The sequence below is a fragment of the Clarias gariepinus genome, chromosome 3 (assembly GCF_024256425.1).
Source record: "Clarias gariepinus isolate MV-2021 ecotype Netherlands chromosome 3, CGAR_prim_01v2, whole genome shotgun sequence".
In the NCBI taxonomy this organism is placed as follows: domain Eukaryota; kingdom Metazoa; phylum Chordata; class Actinopteri; order Siluriformes; family Clariidae; genus Clarias; species Clarias gariepinus.
Window position 1 is genome coordinate 43,693,938 of NC_071102.1, and position 15,676 is coordinate 43,709,613.

General features: G+C 40.5%; 1 protein-coding gene across 1 annotated transcript in view; it reads left to right on the plus strand.

Annotated features, from left to right (window-relative positions):
* The first annotated feature begins 1,301 nt into the window (after nt 1-1,301).
* The window catches only part of adgrg7.1 (adhesion G protein-coupled receptor G7, tandem duplicate 1), a 29,535-nt gene continuing 15,160 nt past the window's right edge, over nt 1,302-15,676 (plus strand). Inside the window, exons 1-7 of the mRNA XM_053491958.1 lie at nt 1,302-1,578; nt 3,984-4,088; nt 11,595-11,692; nt 11,932-12,078; nt 12,639-12,730; nt 14,252-14,382; nt 14,619-14,771. Of these exons, the coding sequence (XP_053347933.1) occupies nt 1,302-1,578; nt 3,984-4,088; nt 11,595-11,692; nt 11,932-12,078; nt 12,639-12,730; nt 14,252-14,382; nt 14,619-14,771 (1,003 nt within the window). The remainder of the gene's footprint in view (nt 1,579-3,983; nt 4,089-11,594; nt 11,693-11,931; nt 12,079-12,638; nt 12,731-14,251; nt 14,383-14,618; nt 14,772-15,676) is intronic.

Here is a 15,676-nt window from a genome sequence, read left to right on the forward strand (position 1 = left end):
CAGGCTCCGCCGGCGGTCGTCCACTCCGAGGCAGTCCGGTCCCTGGGTCCAGAGACCCCAGGACCCCTCCACCCCCCAGCCGGTGCCCAGCCAAGCCAGGAGAGCCAGATCCCGGCCAGCGAGTGAGCCAGCGCTCACCTGAGCGCCCCGCCCCGGAGCGAGAAACCACCAACCCACCAACCCACCAGCGGCCCGGGGCACCCCACAGCTGGGTGTGGTGGCAGAGCAGGGGGGGCCTGGGATGTTTAGAGAGGTGGAGTCTAGGACCTGACCTGACACCTAAACGTAGACAGCCAGGCACACATATACACAAACATACATTCTCACCCTCATACACACAAACAAATATTCACACACACACATGTAGACACACAAAAATAGACACAATATACACACTCACACTCCCCATATACCCACTTCCCTCCACCGTGGGGACAGAAAGACCCCCCCGGTCCCCGCAGCAGCGGAAAGGACCACCAGCCCAGACCCTGACCGAATGGCCAGCTCCTCCTCTCAGCCCCCGGCCCTGGACCGTGGACAGAGAACGGGGGTGTGGAAAAAAAGAAGACCCCCGCTTCGCTCCCCCCGCTCTAATGTAGTGTTGGTGTGTGTTGTTCTAAAGTGCTTTAAAACAAGGGAGGGGCAAGACACTAACCACCCTCCGGCAGCTCGTGTTACCTCCCTAAATGTCTATGTGCCACTTAAAATTGGGAAGTGGGCACTGGCACCAGAGGTAAGGCTGATTAAACAGCCCGCCCTCTGGACGCCATTCAGTGTGCCCACCCCCAAGGCCCTATATGTATGTGTAACATGACAGTAAGTAATGAGAGTGTCTAAGATGTGATATAAAATTGAGATGCAAGTGGTCACAAGGAGACAGGGGAGGAAAACCTCCCCTGCATCCCAGCAACACCCCCGCACCCCAAAGCCCTGTATGGTGTATGGTGTTGTGATGGAGCCAACTGTATGGTGTTGTGATGGAGCGGGAGGAGGGAAGCATCGGGGATGGGGAGGAAATAATCAGAGGGGGCAAGTACCTCCCCCTTTGGAACCAGCTCCCCTACTGACCCCCATAGGCACCCCCGTTGCCCAAACATCCGCCCAGGGCCAGGGGCCCAGGCCCATCCAAACCTCCCGGGGCAGCCCATCAGGCCCCACAACAGAGGGGAAAAAAAAATAAAAATTAAACTACTCCCACCCCCACATTCAGTCGACTCCCAGACTACATAGAACAATAGACACCCAAGTTAGGCCCGTCCTCCTCCTGTAATGGACCCCCCCTGCAGAGAGGATACTCGCAGATGGTAGAAATATACCCACCAGCTGAAGACACCCCCAGCTCCAATGATGCGTCGAAGGTCCCCGCCCAGGGCCGGGCACCAGGGCAAGCACCAACCCACATCCCGGCAGCACACCAGCCAGGACCCACGCCCCCCAGGTCCAGCCGGAACCCCAGCCCAGAAGCAGTGCGCCCCCAGGACCCCCCCCTGGACCTATCTCCGCCGACATGGGCCTTTCCAGTGGTGTTGCGTGCGGCCGCCAGGCCGGCAACCTACGTCCGCCGACATGGAACCGCAAGTTCAAAGTCATGAGTCTGATCAGCGTGGTAGTAGAGCCAAAGGGGCCGTTTACAACACGTTGTAGCTGTGAGACATGGAAGGTAAGGTTGATCCGTCGCATTGGGGTTTTGGTGCGATGGCTGTCAGCCTGTTTCTTGTAAGACGTGGTGGATGATAGGAGGGTTTGTCTTGCATGTAACCATGTTTGTTTACAGCAGCGAACAAAGTGTTGGGCCAAGGAAACATCCACCACCTCCTCTTGTGCTAGGAACAGCAGTGGTTGGTAGCCCAAACAGCACTGGAATGAAAACAGCCCAATGGAAGCAGATAGTAGGGAGTTTTGAGCATACTCAACCCAGGGGAGGAACTTGTAAATTCATTTAATGTTTTACCAGTATTTTGTAAGGTATTGCCTGTGGTGGTTAGTTTAATTTATTTCAGTTAGTAAATCTACAAATTTAAAAAAACATAAATAAGATGACACAAAACCCTACACGCATAGCCTTTCTAAAAATATCTTAAAGTATAAAGGCTCACTGTGTTAACATTTACTTTCCTTAAATTTGATCCTAATAAGATTTATTTTAATTAAAATTGTGATTATAAACTTATTTAATTACATTCTTTCACTTTATTTTATCCGCTACTATGTAGTAGGTCTAAAGGGACTGTGGCTCATTAATCCTTGAGAGAATGAAATTAGGCCTGAGGCATCAGTCTATAGTTATATAGCGCCACTCAGCGTTAAAGCCAGCAAACGCACAGACCCAAATGCCGTCGCCATGAGACAGGGTAACGATTCCTTACTGTTATTTTGTTAAGTCCTCGATAATTAATACAGGGAGGAAGAAACCAGTCCTTTCACTTAACAAAAAAGAAATTTCGCCCCTGCAGGGGAGGGGGATCGACGGATAATTCCTGTGGCAAGAGTCCCTGTGATGTACTAATTCATGGCATCTTTTTCTTGGCATGTCAGTGAGTAGGGCCGGCACTTTGACAGAGAAGAACTCATGAGGAGGTCTATAGGACAGTCATATATGAGGAGGGAGTGATATGGCTCGAGCCTTGTTGAAGACCTGCTTGAGATCATGGTATTAGGTGGGAACATTGGGGATGTCCAGAGTTTCATCAGGTGTAGCCAGAGTAGGGGATCGAGGGAGCAATGACAGAAGACATGATGTGGAACATGAAGGACTGCAACCAATGATGATGTGCTTAGCCTAGTTAATATGTGGGCCATGAAGCGCTATCCAATTAAGGCTGAGAACTACAGCAGCATGCAACTTCCAAATGCTGAACATTCAGATCTCCTCAGAATGATTCCCCAATATTCTTAGCATGAGTGAAAAGGTTTGGCGTGTGATAGCTGGGAGTAAGGGGTGTGGTTCTTAGAGTCAGTTTGAAGTTCTGCTCCCAGTCTGACTAGAAGGTCTCCTTTTACCAGACAGTTTCTAAGCATGTCGGTTTCTAAGCTGGACGGTTGTCTCGAATGGCAGCATGAGTTGATCCAGCTAGTGAGATTCATAAGCTTGTGGAGGTCTGTGGACAGCTCTTAAGAAACAAACTCATCTTTGACTGTCTCTGACAAAACCCTCAAGGAAGACATCCGCTAGGCCTCTGTCATTCCGAAACTTGATGGCATATTCATAGGCTGAGCATGACCCTTGGTAAAGCCTTAACAAGGTTTTGGTCTCCCTGTTCACATGAGAATAATCTCATCTCTCTGGAGAATGCCTCAAAGTTATTACAACACGGATCTTGAGCATCCCAGATAGCCATGCTCCACTTAAAGAGCCAACCTTATCCTGGTAAAATCTGCTGGGTTTATTGTGATGATCGGATTATTCCGTCACTATGAACCAAAGAGCTAGGAAATGGATCCAAGCGCAGTTGAGGGATAAGAGCCATGAAACCAGTAGCAAAGTAAGGAATCTGAATCATAACGTAAGAAGGGGAAAAATTTGAAATTAGGCAAACTTGGCAACGTGAAAGCAATCGAAAAAAAGTGAGAAAGAGAATTGAGCGAGAGCACACAACAATCCAGCAGCGAAGCGCAATGAGAGACCGGTGAGCAGGCGTGCCAGTCCGGAGGCGTGGGAGGAGACATGACAGCCTGGGAAAACATGACTACATAGGGAGGAGCATGACAGCGTGGGAAAGGAAAGGTCAAGAGAAAAGACAGTCTTTTAACGATGTGTGTAAGCTGGCAGTGTGACAATTGCCTTATAAAAAATTCCATTATAAGGGTAGAAGCTTTCAGATGACACTCGATACTGACTTGTTGTTCTAAACATTGTTATTGTGTATCATCTTGTGTTTTTCTATTTTTTTCTTACTAATTACATTCTTTGGTTTTGATTAATCTTTGTATCATGTTGTACATGTCTTTACAATTTGTGTGTTACAATTTGTCTTTACTTACAGTAAACTTCTGTCCTGAAGCAAATATTAATAACTTCACGTTTTCAAAGACGTTTTTCGGACAAGCGGGGTATTCAGTGGAGGTGTGTCCTCCAGGAAGTATTAATGGTAAATATTCAATTTAATTCAATTTTATTTGTATAGAGCTTTTAACAATTGTCATTGTCACAAAGCAGCTTTGCACAATCAAAAAAATTATTTAAGTTTGTATGGAATGTGAATGTTTTGAATGTGTATGTGAATGTGTATGAATCAAAATGGTCAGATAGTCCCTGATGAGAAAGCCGAGGGTGATCGAAAAACCCCCTGAGATGACAATAGTAAAAAACCTTAGGAGGAACCGGACTCAACAGGGAACTCATCCTTATTTGGGAGAAACAGAAAGCAGGAATTGATCTGCATTCATTCTGTGTTAGGTGGCAGGCAGGTCAGCATAACATTTGATGTTAATTGATGTTAATATGGAGTCCAGGTATTTATTACTGGGTCAGGTAGATTTGTAGGAAATTCCAGTCCTGAACTATTGAGCGACTGCAGCCAAGTCAAGTCCTCAAAGAAACAGCTATCAACATCAGTCGAGGCCAGAACCGTCTTCATGGTAGAGTGAAACCATCACCAGACATCGGACGCATCCCAAAGAGACACACAGGGCATCATGTGACAAGATCTCCAACCAGAAGCGGAATGACATGTGTAGCTCGACAGAGAGAGGGAAAGAGAGAGAGGGGAGAGAGAACAGGAGAGGAGAGAGTGGAAGAGGAGAGATAACATTTAGGTATGGTCACAGTCACATAATATATAAGGTGAATGTATATTTAGTGTAGAGTGCAAGCAGGGACTCTGGCAGGACTAACTATAACAGCATAACTAAAAGGGTGAGCCAAAAGGAAACACATTTACATTTAGGCACTTATCCAGAGCGACTTACAAAAAGTGCTTTAAAGTTTACATCATTGGATACATACTTACACTGGGTTAACTAGGTTACTGACTAAGTGCAATTAGTCCAACACAACTGGGAAGAGGTTTTTTTTTTTTTTTTTTTTTTGGGGGGGGGTTAATTCAAGCAGACTGGAGAAACAGATGCGTCTTGAGTCGTCGTTTAAAGATAGTCAAAGTCTCAGCTGTACGGACATCTAGAGGAAGTTCATTCCACCACCTAGGTGCCAGAACAGAAAAGAGCCTGGATGAATGCCGCCCTTGATCCCTGAGAGATGGTGGAATGAGGCGAGCAGTGCTGGAGGATCGGAGGGAACGTGGTGCAGTGCGTGGTGTGATTATAGCAGAGAGGTAAGTGGGTGCTGGGCCATTTTTAGCTTTGTAGGCAAGCATCAGCGTTTTGAATTGAATGCGGGCAGCTACAGGAAGCCAGTGCAGGGAGTGGAGGAGTGGTGTGGTGTGGGACAACTTGGGAAGGTTAAAAACGAGACGTGCTGCTGCATTCTGGATCAGTTGCAGAGGACGAATCGTGGACAGAGGCAGGCCTGCCAGGAGTGAGTTGCAGTAGTCCAGTCTTGAAATAACAAGGGACTGAACAAGCACCTGAGTAGCCTGTGAAGAAAGAAATGGGCGAATTCTTCTGATATTGTAAAGAAGAAATCTACAAGAGCGAGTAAGGTTAGCAATGTGTGGGGAAAATGACAGATGATTGTCTACAGTTACCCCAAGATTGCGGGCAGTGGTTGAAGGAGTGATTTGGTTGTTGTCCAAGGATATCACAAGGTCTTGACATGGGGATGAGTCACAAGGGATAAACAACAGTTCTGTTTTACTGAGATTGAGCTTCAGCTGATGAGCAGCCATCCAGGTTGAGATGTCTGCCAGACATGCTGAGATCTGGGTGGAAACCTGAGTGTCAGAGGGAGGAAAGGAGAGAGTAAGTTGGGTGTCATCTGCATAACAATGGTATGAAAATCCATGCGATGATATGACCTTACCAAGAGACCGGGTATAGAGGGAGAACAGAAGAGGACCAAGTACTGAGCCCTGCGGGACACCAGTAGAGAGTCTACGTGGGGCAGATGTAGATCCCCTCCATGTTACCTCATATGACCTATCTTCTAGGTAAGAAGCAAACCATTGCCACGCTGTTCCACAAATTCCAAGGCTTGCAAGAATAGATAATAGAATCTTGTGGTTGACCAAATGCAGCTGACAGATCCAGGAGGATGAGGAGAGATGATAGTTTAGCAGATCTAGCAGCATGGAGCTTCTCAGTGACTGACAGAAGGGCAGTCTCTGTAGAATGTGCCACTTTGAATCCAGATTGGTTGGGATCATTAAGGTTGTTCTGTGAGAGATAAAGAGACATTTGGTTATAAACAGTTCTTTGAAAAATTTTGGAAATAAAAGAGAGAAGTGATACCGGGCGATAATTGTTAACTTCTGATGGGTCCAGGCAGGGTTTCTTGAGGATGGGAATAACCCTTGCCTTCTTAAAAGCAACAGGAACATGACCAGATGATATGGAATGGTTGATGAAGGGATTGGGTCTAATGAACAGGTGGTGGGGTTAGATGACGAGATGATCTGCTGAACCTCATTAGATGACAGGTTGGAGAATTCTGCTAAGGGAGGGAAGGGAAGGTCCTACTGCCTTAGGAGTCTGGTCGGGAGCGAAGGACTGGCGGATGGCTGCAATCTTCCCATCGTAGAATGTGGCAAAATCGTCAGCAGTCAGAGAGGAAGGGGCAGGGGGAGTCGGTGGGTTAAGTAGTGAGAAGAAAATGTTGTGGAGTTTGCCAGGATCATGTGCAGAGGCTTCCAGCTTTTCTCTGAAGAAGGTGGTTTTGGCAGAAGTCACATCATATGAGAATTTGGAGAGAATAGTCTGCTAAGAGATGAGATCTGCATCAAGTTGCAAAAAACGAGGTCGAGAGAATTCCCTGCCTTGTGTGTGGGAGGGCAGCTGTTTAGAGTTAAAGAGAAGGAGTTAAGGAGAGGGAGAAGGAAAGAAGATTGGAGTTTGTCAGATAAGAGATTGAAAACTCCTAGAACAGTGAGAGGAGTGTTAGGAGAAGTAAAAAGACTAAGAAGCATGTCCATTTCATCTAGAAAGTTTCCTAGAGAGCCAGGAGGACAGTAAATAACCAAGATGTGGAGGTTAACTGGAGAGGTTACCTTAACTGCATGAAATTTAAATGATGAAAAACTGAGATGAGACAGGGGGATAGGCGAGAAGGACCATCTCTTGGACAACAGGAGACCCGTACCACCACCTCTGCCAGTTTCTCGTGGAGAGTGAGAGAATACATAGGCAGAGGATAGGGCAGCCGGTGTAGCCAAGTTCTGAGGAGATATCCAAGTCTCAGTTAGTGCTAGAAAGTCGAAAGAATAATGGGTAGCTAGGGCTGAGATAAAATCAGCTTTCTTTACAGAAAATTGGCAGTTCCAGAGCCCACCTACCACCAGTGCAGGAAAATGTGACAGTACTGGAGGGTAGATGAGGTTTCTGGGAGATCTGCCTCTGCTGTGCGAGTAAAAGCATCTTGGTCTGTGAGAACTGACAGAGATAGGTTGAAAACACATGCTAGACTGAGGTAATTGTCTATAAAACTTGTAACTTTTTGGTTAACCCTTATTAGCGGAGACAACTTCAATATATGTAGCTAAGCCCTGCCCACAATTTACACCTTAAGGAAGCCTGAAACTAGTCTTGATTAATTACCTGAGAACAAATTGCTTTAGACCTACTTCAATCACACTGCAATCAACACTACCAAACAGCAAAACCTAGGTACAGTATACAGTAAGAACCAATCATGTTACAAAAACAGTACAAAAGTTAAAAACCTACCTTACCAGTGGAGAAGAATCCAAAACTAAAGAAAACTAAAGCACACTGAAACAGACATAAGGGGTCCCTGAGATGTAAAGCAACCAATCACCTCACTATCAACCAACCTGAGTGATCAATGGGAGTGGGGAAGAGTGGGGAAGAAGGCATTTAAACATACGAGTTCACCATAATACTCTACGTCCATGAGTCCCCCAGATCTGCTCCTATACTTAAGATTTTCATCTATTTACAAAAATGCTTGGCTATATAAATAGCCTAGATTTAAACACTGAGACTGTGTCCGAGACTGTGTCCATTAATCGGAAGACTATTCCATAACTTTGGGGCTTTGTAAGAAAAAGCTCTGCCCCCAGCTGTAGATTTTATAATACGCGGTACTAAGAAGCAGCCTGCATCCTTTGATCAAAGTAGGCATGGCGCATTGTAAGACACTAGCAGTTCACTCAGATACTGTGGCACGAGACCATTTAATGCTTTATATGTCGAAAGTAGTATTTTAAAATGAATGCGAAATTTCACAGGGAGCCAATGAAATGAAGATAAGATGTACTTGTATCTTCTGGTTTTAGTGAGGACTCTTACTGCTGCATTCTGAACTAACTGAAGCTTGTTTAAGCACCTAGTTGAACCACCAGACAGTAAGGCATTACAATAGTCCAACCTAAAGGTAATAAAAGCATGAACTAGTTTTTCTGCATCATTTAGTGACAATATATTTCTTAACTTGGCAATATTTCTGAGGTGAAAGAATGCAATCCTGGTGATATTGTCAAAATTCAAAAATTCAAATTCAAATTTTATTTGTCACATGCACAGTACGATATGCAGTGAAATGCTTATATGACCGCCAGTGACCTTAAAAAAATAAAAACTTGTATGTAAAAAATAAATATGGATAAAGAAAAATACTAAGGGTAAATAAATGTAACTAGTAATAGGAATATAGAAGAAAAAAAGTATATATATATATATAAACAGTGTGCACGAGTGTTCCTGGCGCCGGCTCATTTCCCTCGGGGCCTCCGCTTCGCGTCCATTGTTCTCCCTCAGGATCTCACTCGGCCAGCTCGGATCCGGAGTTAAAAACGTTGAATTGTGAGTACAATGTATACCAATAGAAACAAGAGTGTCTCAATCATAACTAATGTACTCAATGGTGGTGATTTTGCCGATTTTAAAACACTGAAAACTAACTTAAAAAACAAAAACCCGAGTATATATATATATATATATATATATATATATATATATACATACACAACCCAACGATGTGGTTACAGAAACACAGCAGTTTTTAGTGTAGTACTTTAACTGAATGGACAAAGTGCAAAGCCCGAGGATTCTGCGTGCTGTCGCGTTGTATTCAGTGAGTAGCATATATATATATATATTTTTTTTAAGCATTATACATTAAGTCTATTAAGTTTATTAGTTTAGCATTTAGTATTATACTCGTAAGTTGTATTGTGACATCATTTCATAAGTTGTTCCGTGACATCATCCCACAGTTGTGTAGCTGCATGTCTATCATGCACCTTAGTTGTTCAGTTGTTGTCCAAGATATGGATTTCCGGAAAACACAAACTTTTGACCGTAATCTACCGTAATCTACAAAACACAGCAAGCGACTTGTCGTGACTACAGTGGATTTATGCAAGAGACTGTAACAACCGTTGTACTTTTATGTTAAAAAATAAAACAAGAGAAAAAGAAATCAACGGACGTCTGGAGATGTGAGTAACCATGTGTAACAGGAAAGATACGCGTCAGAACTTGTGAATAACATGCACGTGCACTGTGCATGCTTTTATCAGCCTTTTCATTAAAAAGTCGCCAGCGCAACTCACTTTCACTTTGCAAAAGGCAGTGTTTATTGTTTAGTGTATATTTACAGGGCATAAACAAAATAAAACAATATTGTTTTAGGCTAACATATCATGAAATTTTTGCATTATTTGTTGTACTTCGTCTTTTTGCACACACGCGCGGGTGTGTTACAATAATAATAAGCATAATAACGATAATAAATTTAGAGCACTATTACTTCTACTACTACTAATAATAGTAATAATAATACTGAATGTAGAAAGCGCAGTCCAAGAAGTATTATTAATAAAGGAAAGAAGAAAATGAAGAATAAATACTAATCATTATTTACAGTTTGAGCTTGACACGTTTATGAGCTCTGTCGCTTGCTGTCAATGGGCGCCTAAGAGAGATAACACATTTTCGGCTTAGTAGACACACAATACTTCATACTGAAACACGACTGCCCCCTACAGGTAATGAAGGACATTTTCACAGCTTGCTGCGCGCAGCTGCGGCAAGTCGCGGGATCTGTTTTTTTTTTCGAAACGTGCGTTCTTAATGGCCAGATCTGTATCTTATCAGGATTAAGCAGAAGGATGTTAATTAGCAACCAGTCTCTTATACCCTTTATGCATTGCTTAACTTTAGCAACCTGGTTTTTATCATCTGGTTTTGCTGAGATGTACAATTGTGTGTCATCAGCATAACAATGAAAATTAATACCATGCTTACAGATTATGTTGCCCAAAGGAAGCATGCAAAGGGAAAAAAGCAGTGGCCCTAAAACCGAACCCTGTGGAACACCAAATTCCACTAGAGGACATGCAGAATAATCATCATTTAAATCTACAAACTGATAACGATCGATCAAATAGGATCTGAGCCAGGAAAAGGGTGTTCCCTTAATTCCTACCACATTCCTACTACAATCTGTAAAGAAAAATACTATGATCAATGATGTCAAAAGAGTAACACTAGCATAGTGACACAACCCTGGTCAGAGGAGGCCAATAGGAGGTCATTTACTACTTTAACGAATGCTGTCTCTGTGCTGTGATGAGGCCTAAATCTCTTACTTGTCAAGCACTTAACATAACATGTACATTTGGAAAAGTCTGAGGCATATATAAATAACTGCTGTAGAGCAAGGATGTCTTCTAAGAAACTTTAAAAATACTATAAAAAGCAGTAAACAGTAATTAATGAAACAAAAGCAATCATTAGTGTGATAAGCTTCTGAGTACTCTGTGAGTTTGTCTCACCTGCTTTTTTTTCATGCAACAAAAAAAAGCTTTTTTTTTTTTTTTTTTAAATCTAACATTAAACTAATTAATTGTAATAAAATTTTACATCTTACATTACATGCTGCTTTTTCTGGCTTACAGATATTTTCCTGGAAAATATATATTTTTTTTGCTGGAAAACTAATGTTTTGAAATAAGATTTTTTTTTGTAGTGACTTAATAATTAATACATAAAATAAAAATGTATAACAAGTTTGTACAAACAAACCTTTTGCACAGTAATGTGGATAGAAAAAGAGTATAGAAAGAAGAGCACAATAATTAAAAATTATGGATAATTTGCAAATTATCATGTTCGGAATCATGGAAACATGATTTGCTGAACAAGAAAGTGATTATTCCAGTTTTATAAAATTTTTTTGATGAACAAAATCAATTGATCTGATGTTTGATGTTCATACAGTTAACTTAATGTAAGAACAGTGTTTGTTTGATCTCTAAAAGTCTCTGTTTTGCTATTTCTTTGATATACAGTAGCATCAAGTATCAAGTTCAATTTATCTCCATATGACCACATACTGATGGTCTCGATCGCTTAAGGACTTCCCTTGTTAGATAAATGCCAAAACATGCTTGGCTTTGCTAATTAATTATTACAGTTAATAAAATATTAATTAATTAAAAACGTAATTTTTTTACTTTACTTGATACATCAGATTTTTCGGATGTTTTTTTCTTCTGTGTCTGACCTATGTACTGTAGGTGGACTTCCAAAAGCCATGGCTTGGTGTAAAAATCTCAATTTTGCTGCACCTCAGGAGGTGAACTGTAGTTTGACTCTTGATACCATCGATATAGATGTGAGTAAATTACAGGGTTTTTTTTCACTTGCTCATTAACACATTTTTTTTCAGTGCTTTATATTAACGCTGAAAAGTTGTAAGGTACATGTATGAGCAATATAATGTGTACAGATTTATAATGAATATATTGCATGCTGTACTGTACTGTCTATATTGCAAATGTTTTATGTGGTTTTGCTTTCTGTGCTATTGTTTCCTAATGGTTTATATGATTTAATCTTGAATGACGGTTTTAGCTTAAAAATGCCAGTCCTGAAGAAAGGCAGATTTTGGCCTACAACACCCAAATCCTCACTTCCAGACCAGAGAACCTAACCTCACAAAACATCAGCACTGCAGCAAAGATAGTCAGCAGTCTGCTTATGATCAAAAACAGCAGTCAGGTACAGTCCGTTTAATTTCATTTTACTTCAGTGAGATAACACAATATGATTTTAGGAATTATCATATATCTTACATAATTATGTGATATGCATTGATATTATAACAATGAATGCAACTGAGTTCTTGGAAAGGTTTGGTGAATCCATGGTTATGGTGCTAATAAGTCTATGTAAGGTAACATTCTAAGTACAGAAGTACCTTGGCATACAAGTTTAATCTGTTCCAGTTCTAAAGGTGACATTTCCTATTGCGAAACACAATATTACCAATTTCCAACACTAACCATAGTTTTGCATAGAAAAACGATCAAAATATAATGTAATAAGGTAATAAAAGTTTAAGTATCTTTTTTTATTTAATAAAAATACAATCCTTTAACTTTGTATAACAGTCCTGGACTGTTGATAAATCAACATCACTGGAAAAAAGTGAAAAAATAAAAAAACATATTTGACTTTCTGCTGAACATATGACTTGAACCAAAAAAATCATTATCATTGTTTTTTTTAAATAGTATAAATAATAATGGCCATAGTTTCATTTCTTTTTCATCTGTCAGGGTGTCTTACTTGCAGCCATCACCACAGTCAGTCAGCTACTCAACGCTAACATGAAGCAATTCTACAGCGTCACTTCTGATTCCATCACCAAGTACTGAATTAACTAATTCTTTAATAAAATGAACAATATATAGGTAATGTGACAGGCTCTGTCTTTGTCTTATTAACCTTAAAAGGTAGAAAAATTAAGACAGGTTAGTAAAATAGCAAATGTTTATGGTATAGTGTAGTGAAGAATATTTTTGTGGACTTGTATTGATTCATTATATACAGTGCCAGTCAAAAGTTTGAAAACACCTTCTTATTTTATGATTTAATTTTATTTGTTTTTATTGTTGTAAACATTGTATATAAATACTAAAAACAACACAATTATAACATAAAAAACATGGAATTATTCTATCAATAAAAACATAAATTAAATTTATTAAATATATATTTAATTCATTAAATAACCCAGAATATGTTCTATATTTTTTGATTCTTCAAAGTAGCCACCATTTGCTTTGATGACAGATTTGTACACTTTTGGCATTTTCTCGGTCAGACTCATAAGGCAAACATCTGTAATTGTTTTCCAACAATCCTGAAGGAGTTCCCAGAGTATGTTTTGGCTCCTTTTTCTTCACTCTCTGGTCGAACTCATCCCAAACCATCTCAACTCGACTTGATTTGAGTTTATTCTGGAGGCCAGGTCATCTGATGCAGCACTCCATCACTCTGCATCTTGAACAATTAACCTTAACATAACCAAGAGGTGTGTTTGGGGTATTTGTCTTATTAAAAAACAAATCATGGTCCCTCTAAGTTTGAATTAAGTGAACCATCTGCTTACTCTCTCTGTGTCTAACAATATGGACTCATCAGAGCAAAGGACAGTTTTCCACTGATCTAATGTCCATTCCTTGTGTTTCTTGGCCCAAACAAGTCTCTGCTTGTCGTTCGTCCGAAGTAATGGTTTCTTTGCTGCAATTCTGCCATGAAGTCATATCAAAGCATTTAATTTAAACAATAAAATATGCTTGCTCTTACCACAATTTACTAAATACTAAGTCAAAATTAACTTACCATAAAATACTGAGTGCTCAGAGTATGATCCAGTCAGAAGTGATTTATCCAGAAAGTTTGCCTAAGAATAAACCAATTGCTGGGTCAAAATATGCTCCCCCCCAAATAATCATGAATCAGACATAAACAGAAGACATATTAACACTGTCATTAAACATACAGTACCACACCCCAAGCGTCTCGGGTACCCTTTAAACTAAGTCAGCTGACCCCATAGTTTCACCAAGATTTTCCTCGCAATTTGGAGGCACAGTATTGCGAGAGTAAAATGTGGAACCAACTTTGTTGGACTTGTTTGACTCACTTTGTTGGACTTACAAATGAATTGGACATATGAAAGTTCTCCAATAACAGAACTTGTTCATTAGTCGGGGGCTTACTGAAACGTACAGTTTAAAAAAATAATAAACTTAACTTTTGACTGGTACACTGTGACATGAATAAAAAATAAAGCATCCTAGTGTTCTCAGAAAGTGTTAACCTGAAACCGTACTAACATGAGCTTCATTATTCGTGTGTTTGTGTTCATTCTTTATTTTCACAGTCTCACCGAAACGTTGCAGAACTTTGCCTTGATGCAGAGTGAAACTGGATCAGCGTTTGTGCAACCGAACATCGCCATAGAGACATATAACGTGTCGCAAAGTTTAGAAATCCAAATAACTGTTTTTTCAGGTTTGTTCAACTGGAGGAAAACTATTTTGACTTTTGCATGTTGATTTTTGCCAAAGCAATTTTTGTTCTTGTTCTGTCAGATCACTTGATGCAGTCTGTATGCAATGAGCTTAAATGTTGTTCATGAAACAGAAAACTCTCAAACATTATTATGCATTCATATTCAGTAAAATTGGATTAAATTTACAATAAAATTTAATAGTCTTTTTAATAATTCTATTAAATACTCTCGACAGCTTTAACAAATGATGGTAACCAAGGAACTTTACATGGACAATATGAAGATTCTTCGGACACTTTCTCAGCCAACAGAATAAAGATAAATGATCAACACAAAAACTTTGACCAGTTTCCCATCAATCTCCAGATGAACATTAAGCTTAAAGAAGGTACCATGTTTTACAGCACTGCTGGAAGAGCATCAGAATTTACTGCACTATTGCTCAGAATTTAATCTTACATTGCAATGTAACATTTAACAAAATGTAAATAGAACATTTGCTCTAGCAGGCGGACTCCACAGCATTGTTTGATCCCACATAGCCAGTTTAGCGTCTGATTGGGGTGTATACCAACTTCAGACTTTTTCGAGTCAACGAACCATTTTGTGTTTCTGGCTTTGTTTGTGGCTTTAATGTAAGGCTACGTGTTAGGTTTAAATAAAGAAGAAATGTGTCCGAGCTAAGTTTTAAGCTAAGAGAATAAGAGTTATTGCTTGTTGTGTCCGCTGCACCTTGATACACTTGATACCCGATCGACCGGGGAGACACACACACACACACACACACACACACACACACACACGATGTCTGAAAATCTCTGTTTATTCTTAGCAGAAAGAGCACATTTAAACGGTGCTACGTTCCGAACATCTAAAGAACCAGTCATTAACATGTCAGTCATAGAGAGACCCAGAGAGAGACAAGAGAAAGGAAATACATTTACATTCTCCTGATTAAACAAAAGGGCCATTTGGATGTAGGCTTGTCTGGGTACAGGATATAGAAGGTCTTACCACATAAGACATCAGGAAGCACAGTGAGGGGTCTGTTCTTAGGGCACAGGAATCTTCTTATTAGATCACAATGTCTTACAATATTATAAAATTTTACACTATGTAAGGTAATGTATCATGTGTGCATGAAGTTTGTATGTTCTACCCTCTTATAGTCCCTCTTAAGACAAATAGTCTGATTGGTGTTTACAAATTGGTGTTTCCAAATTGCCTGTAGTGTGTGTAAGTAAGCCTGTAAATGTGTTTGTCATAGTTAATTTTTTTGTGCACTGCGATGGA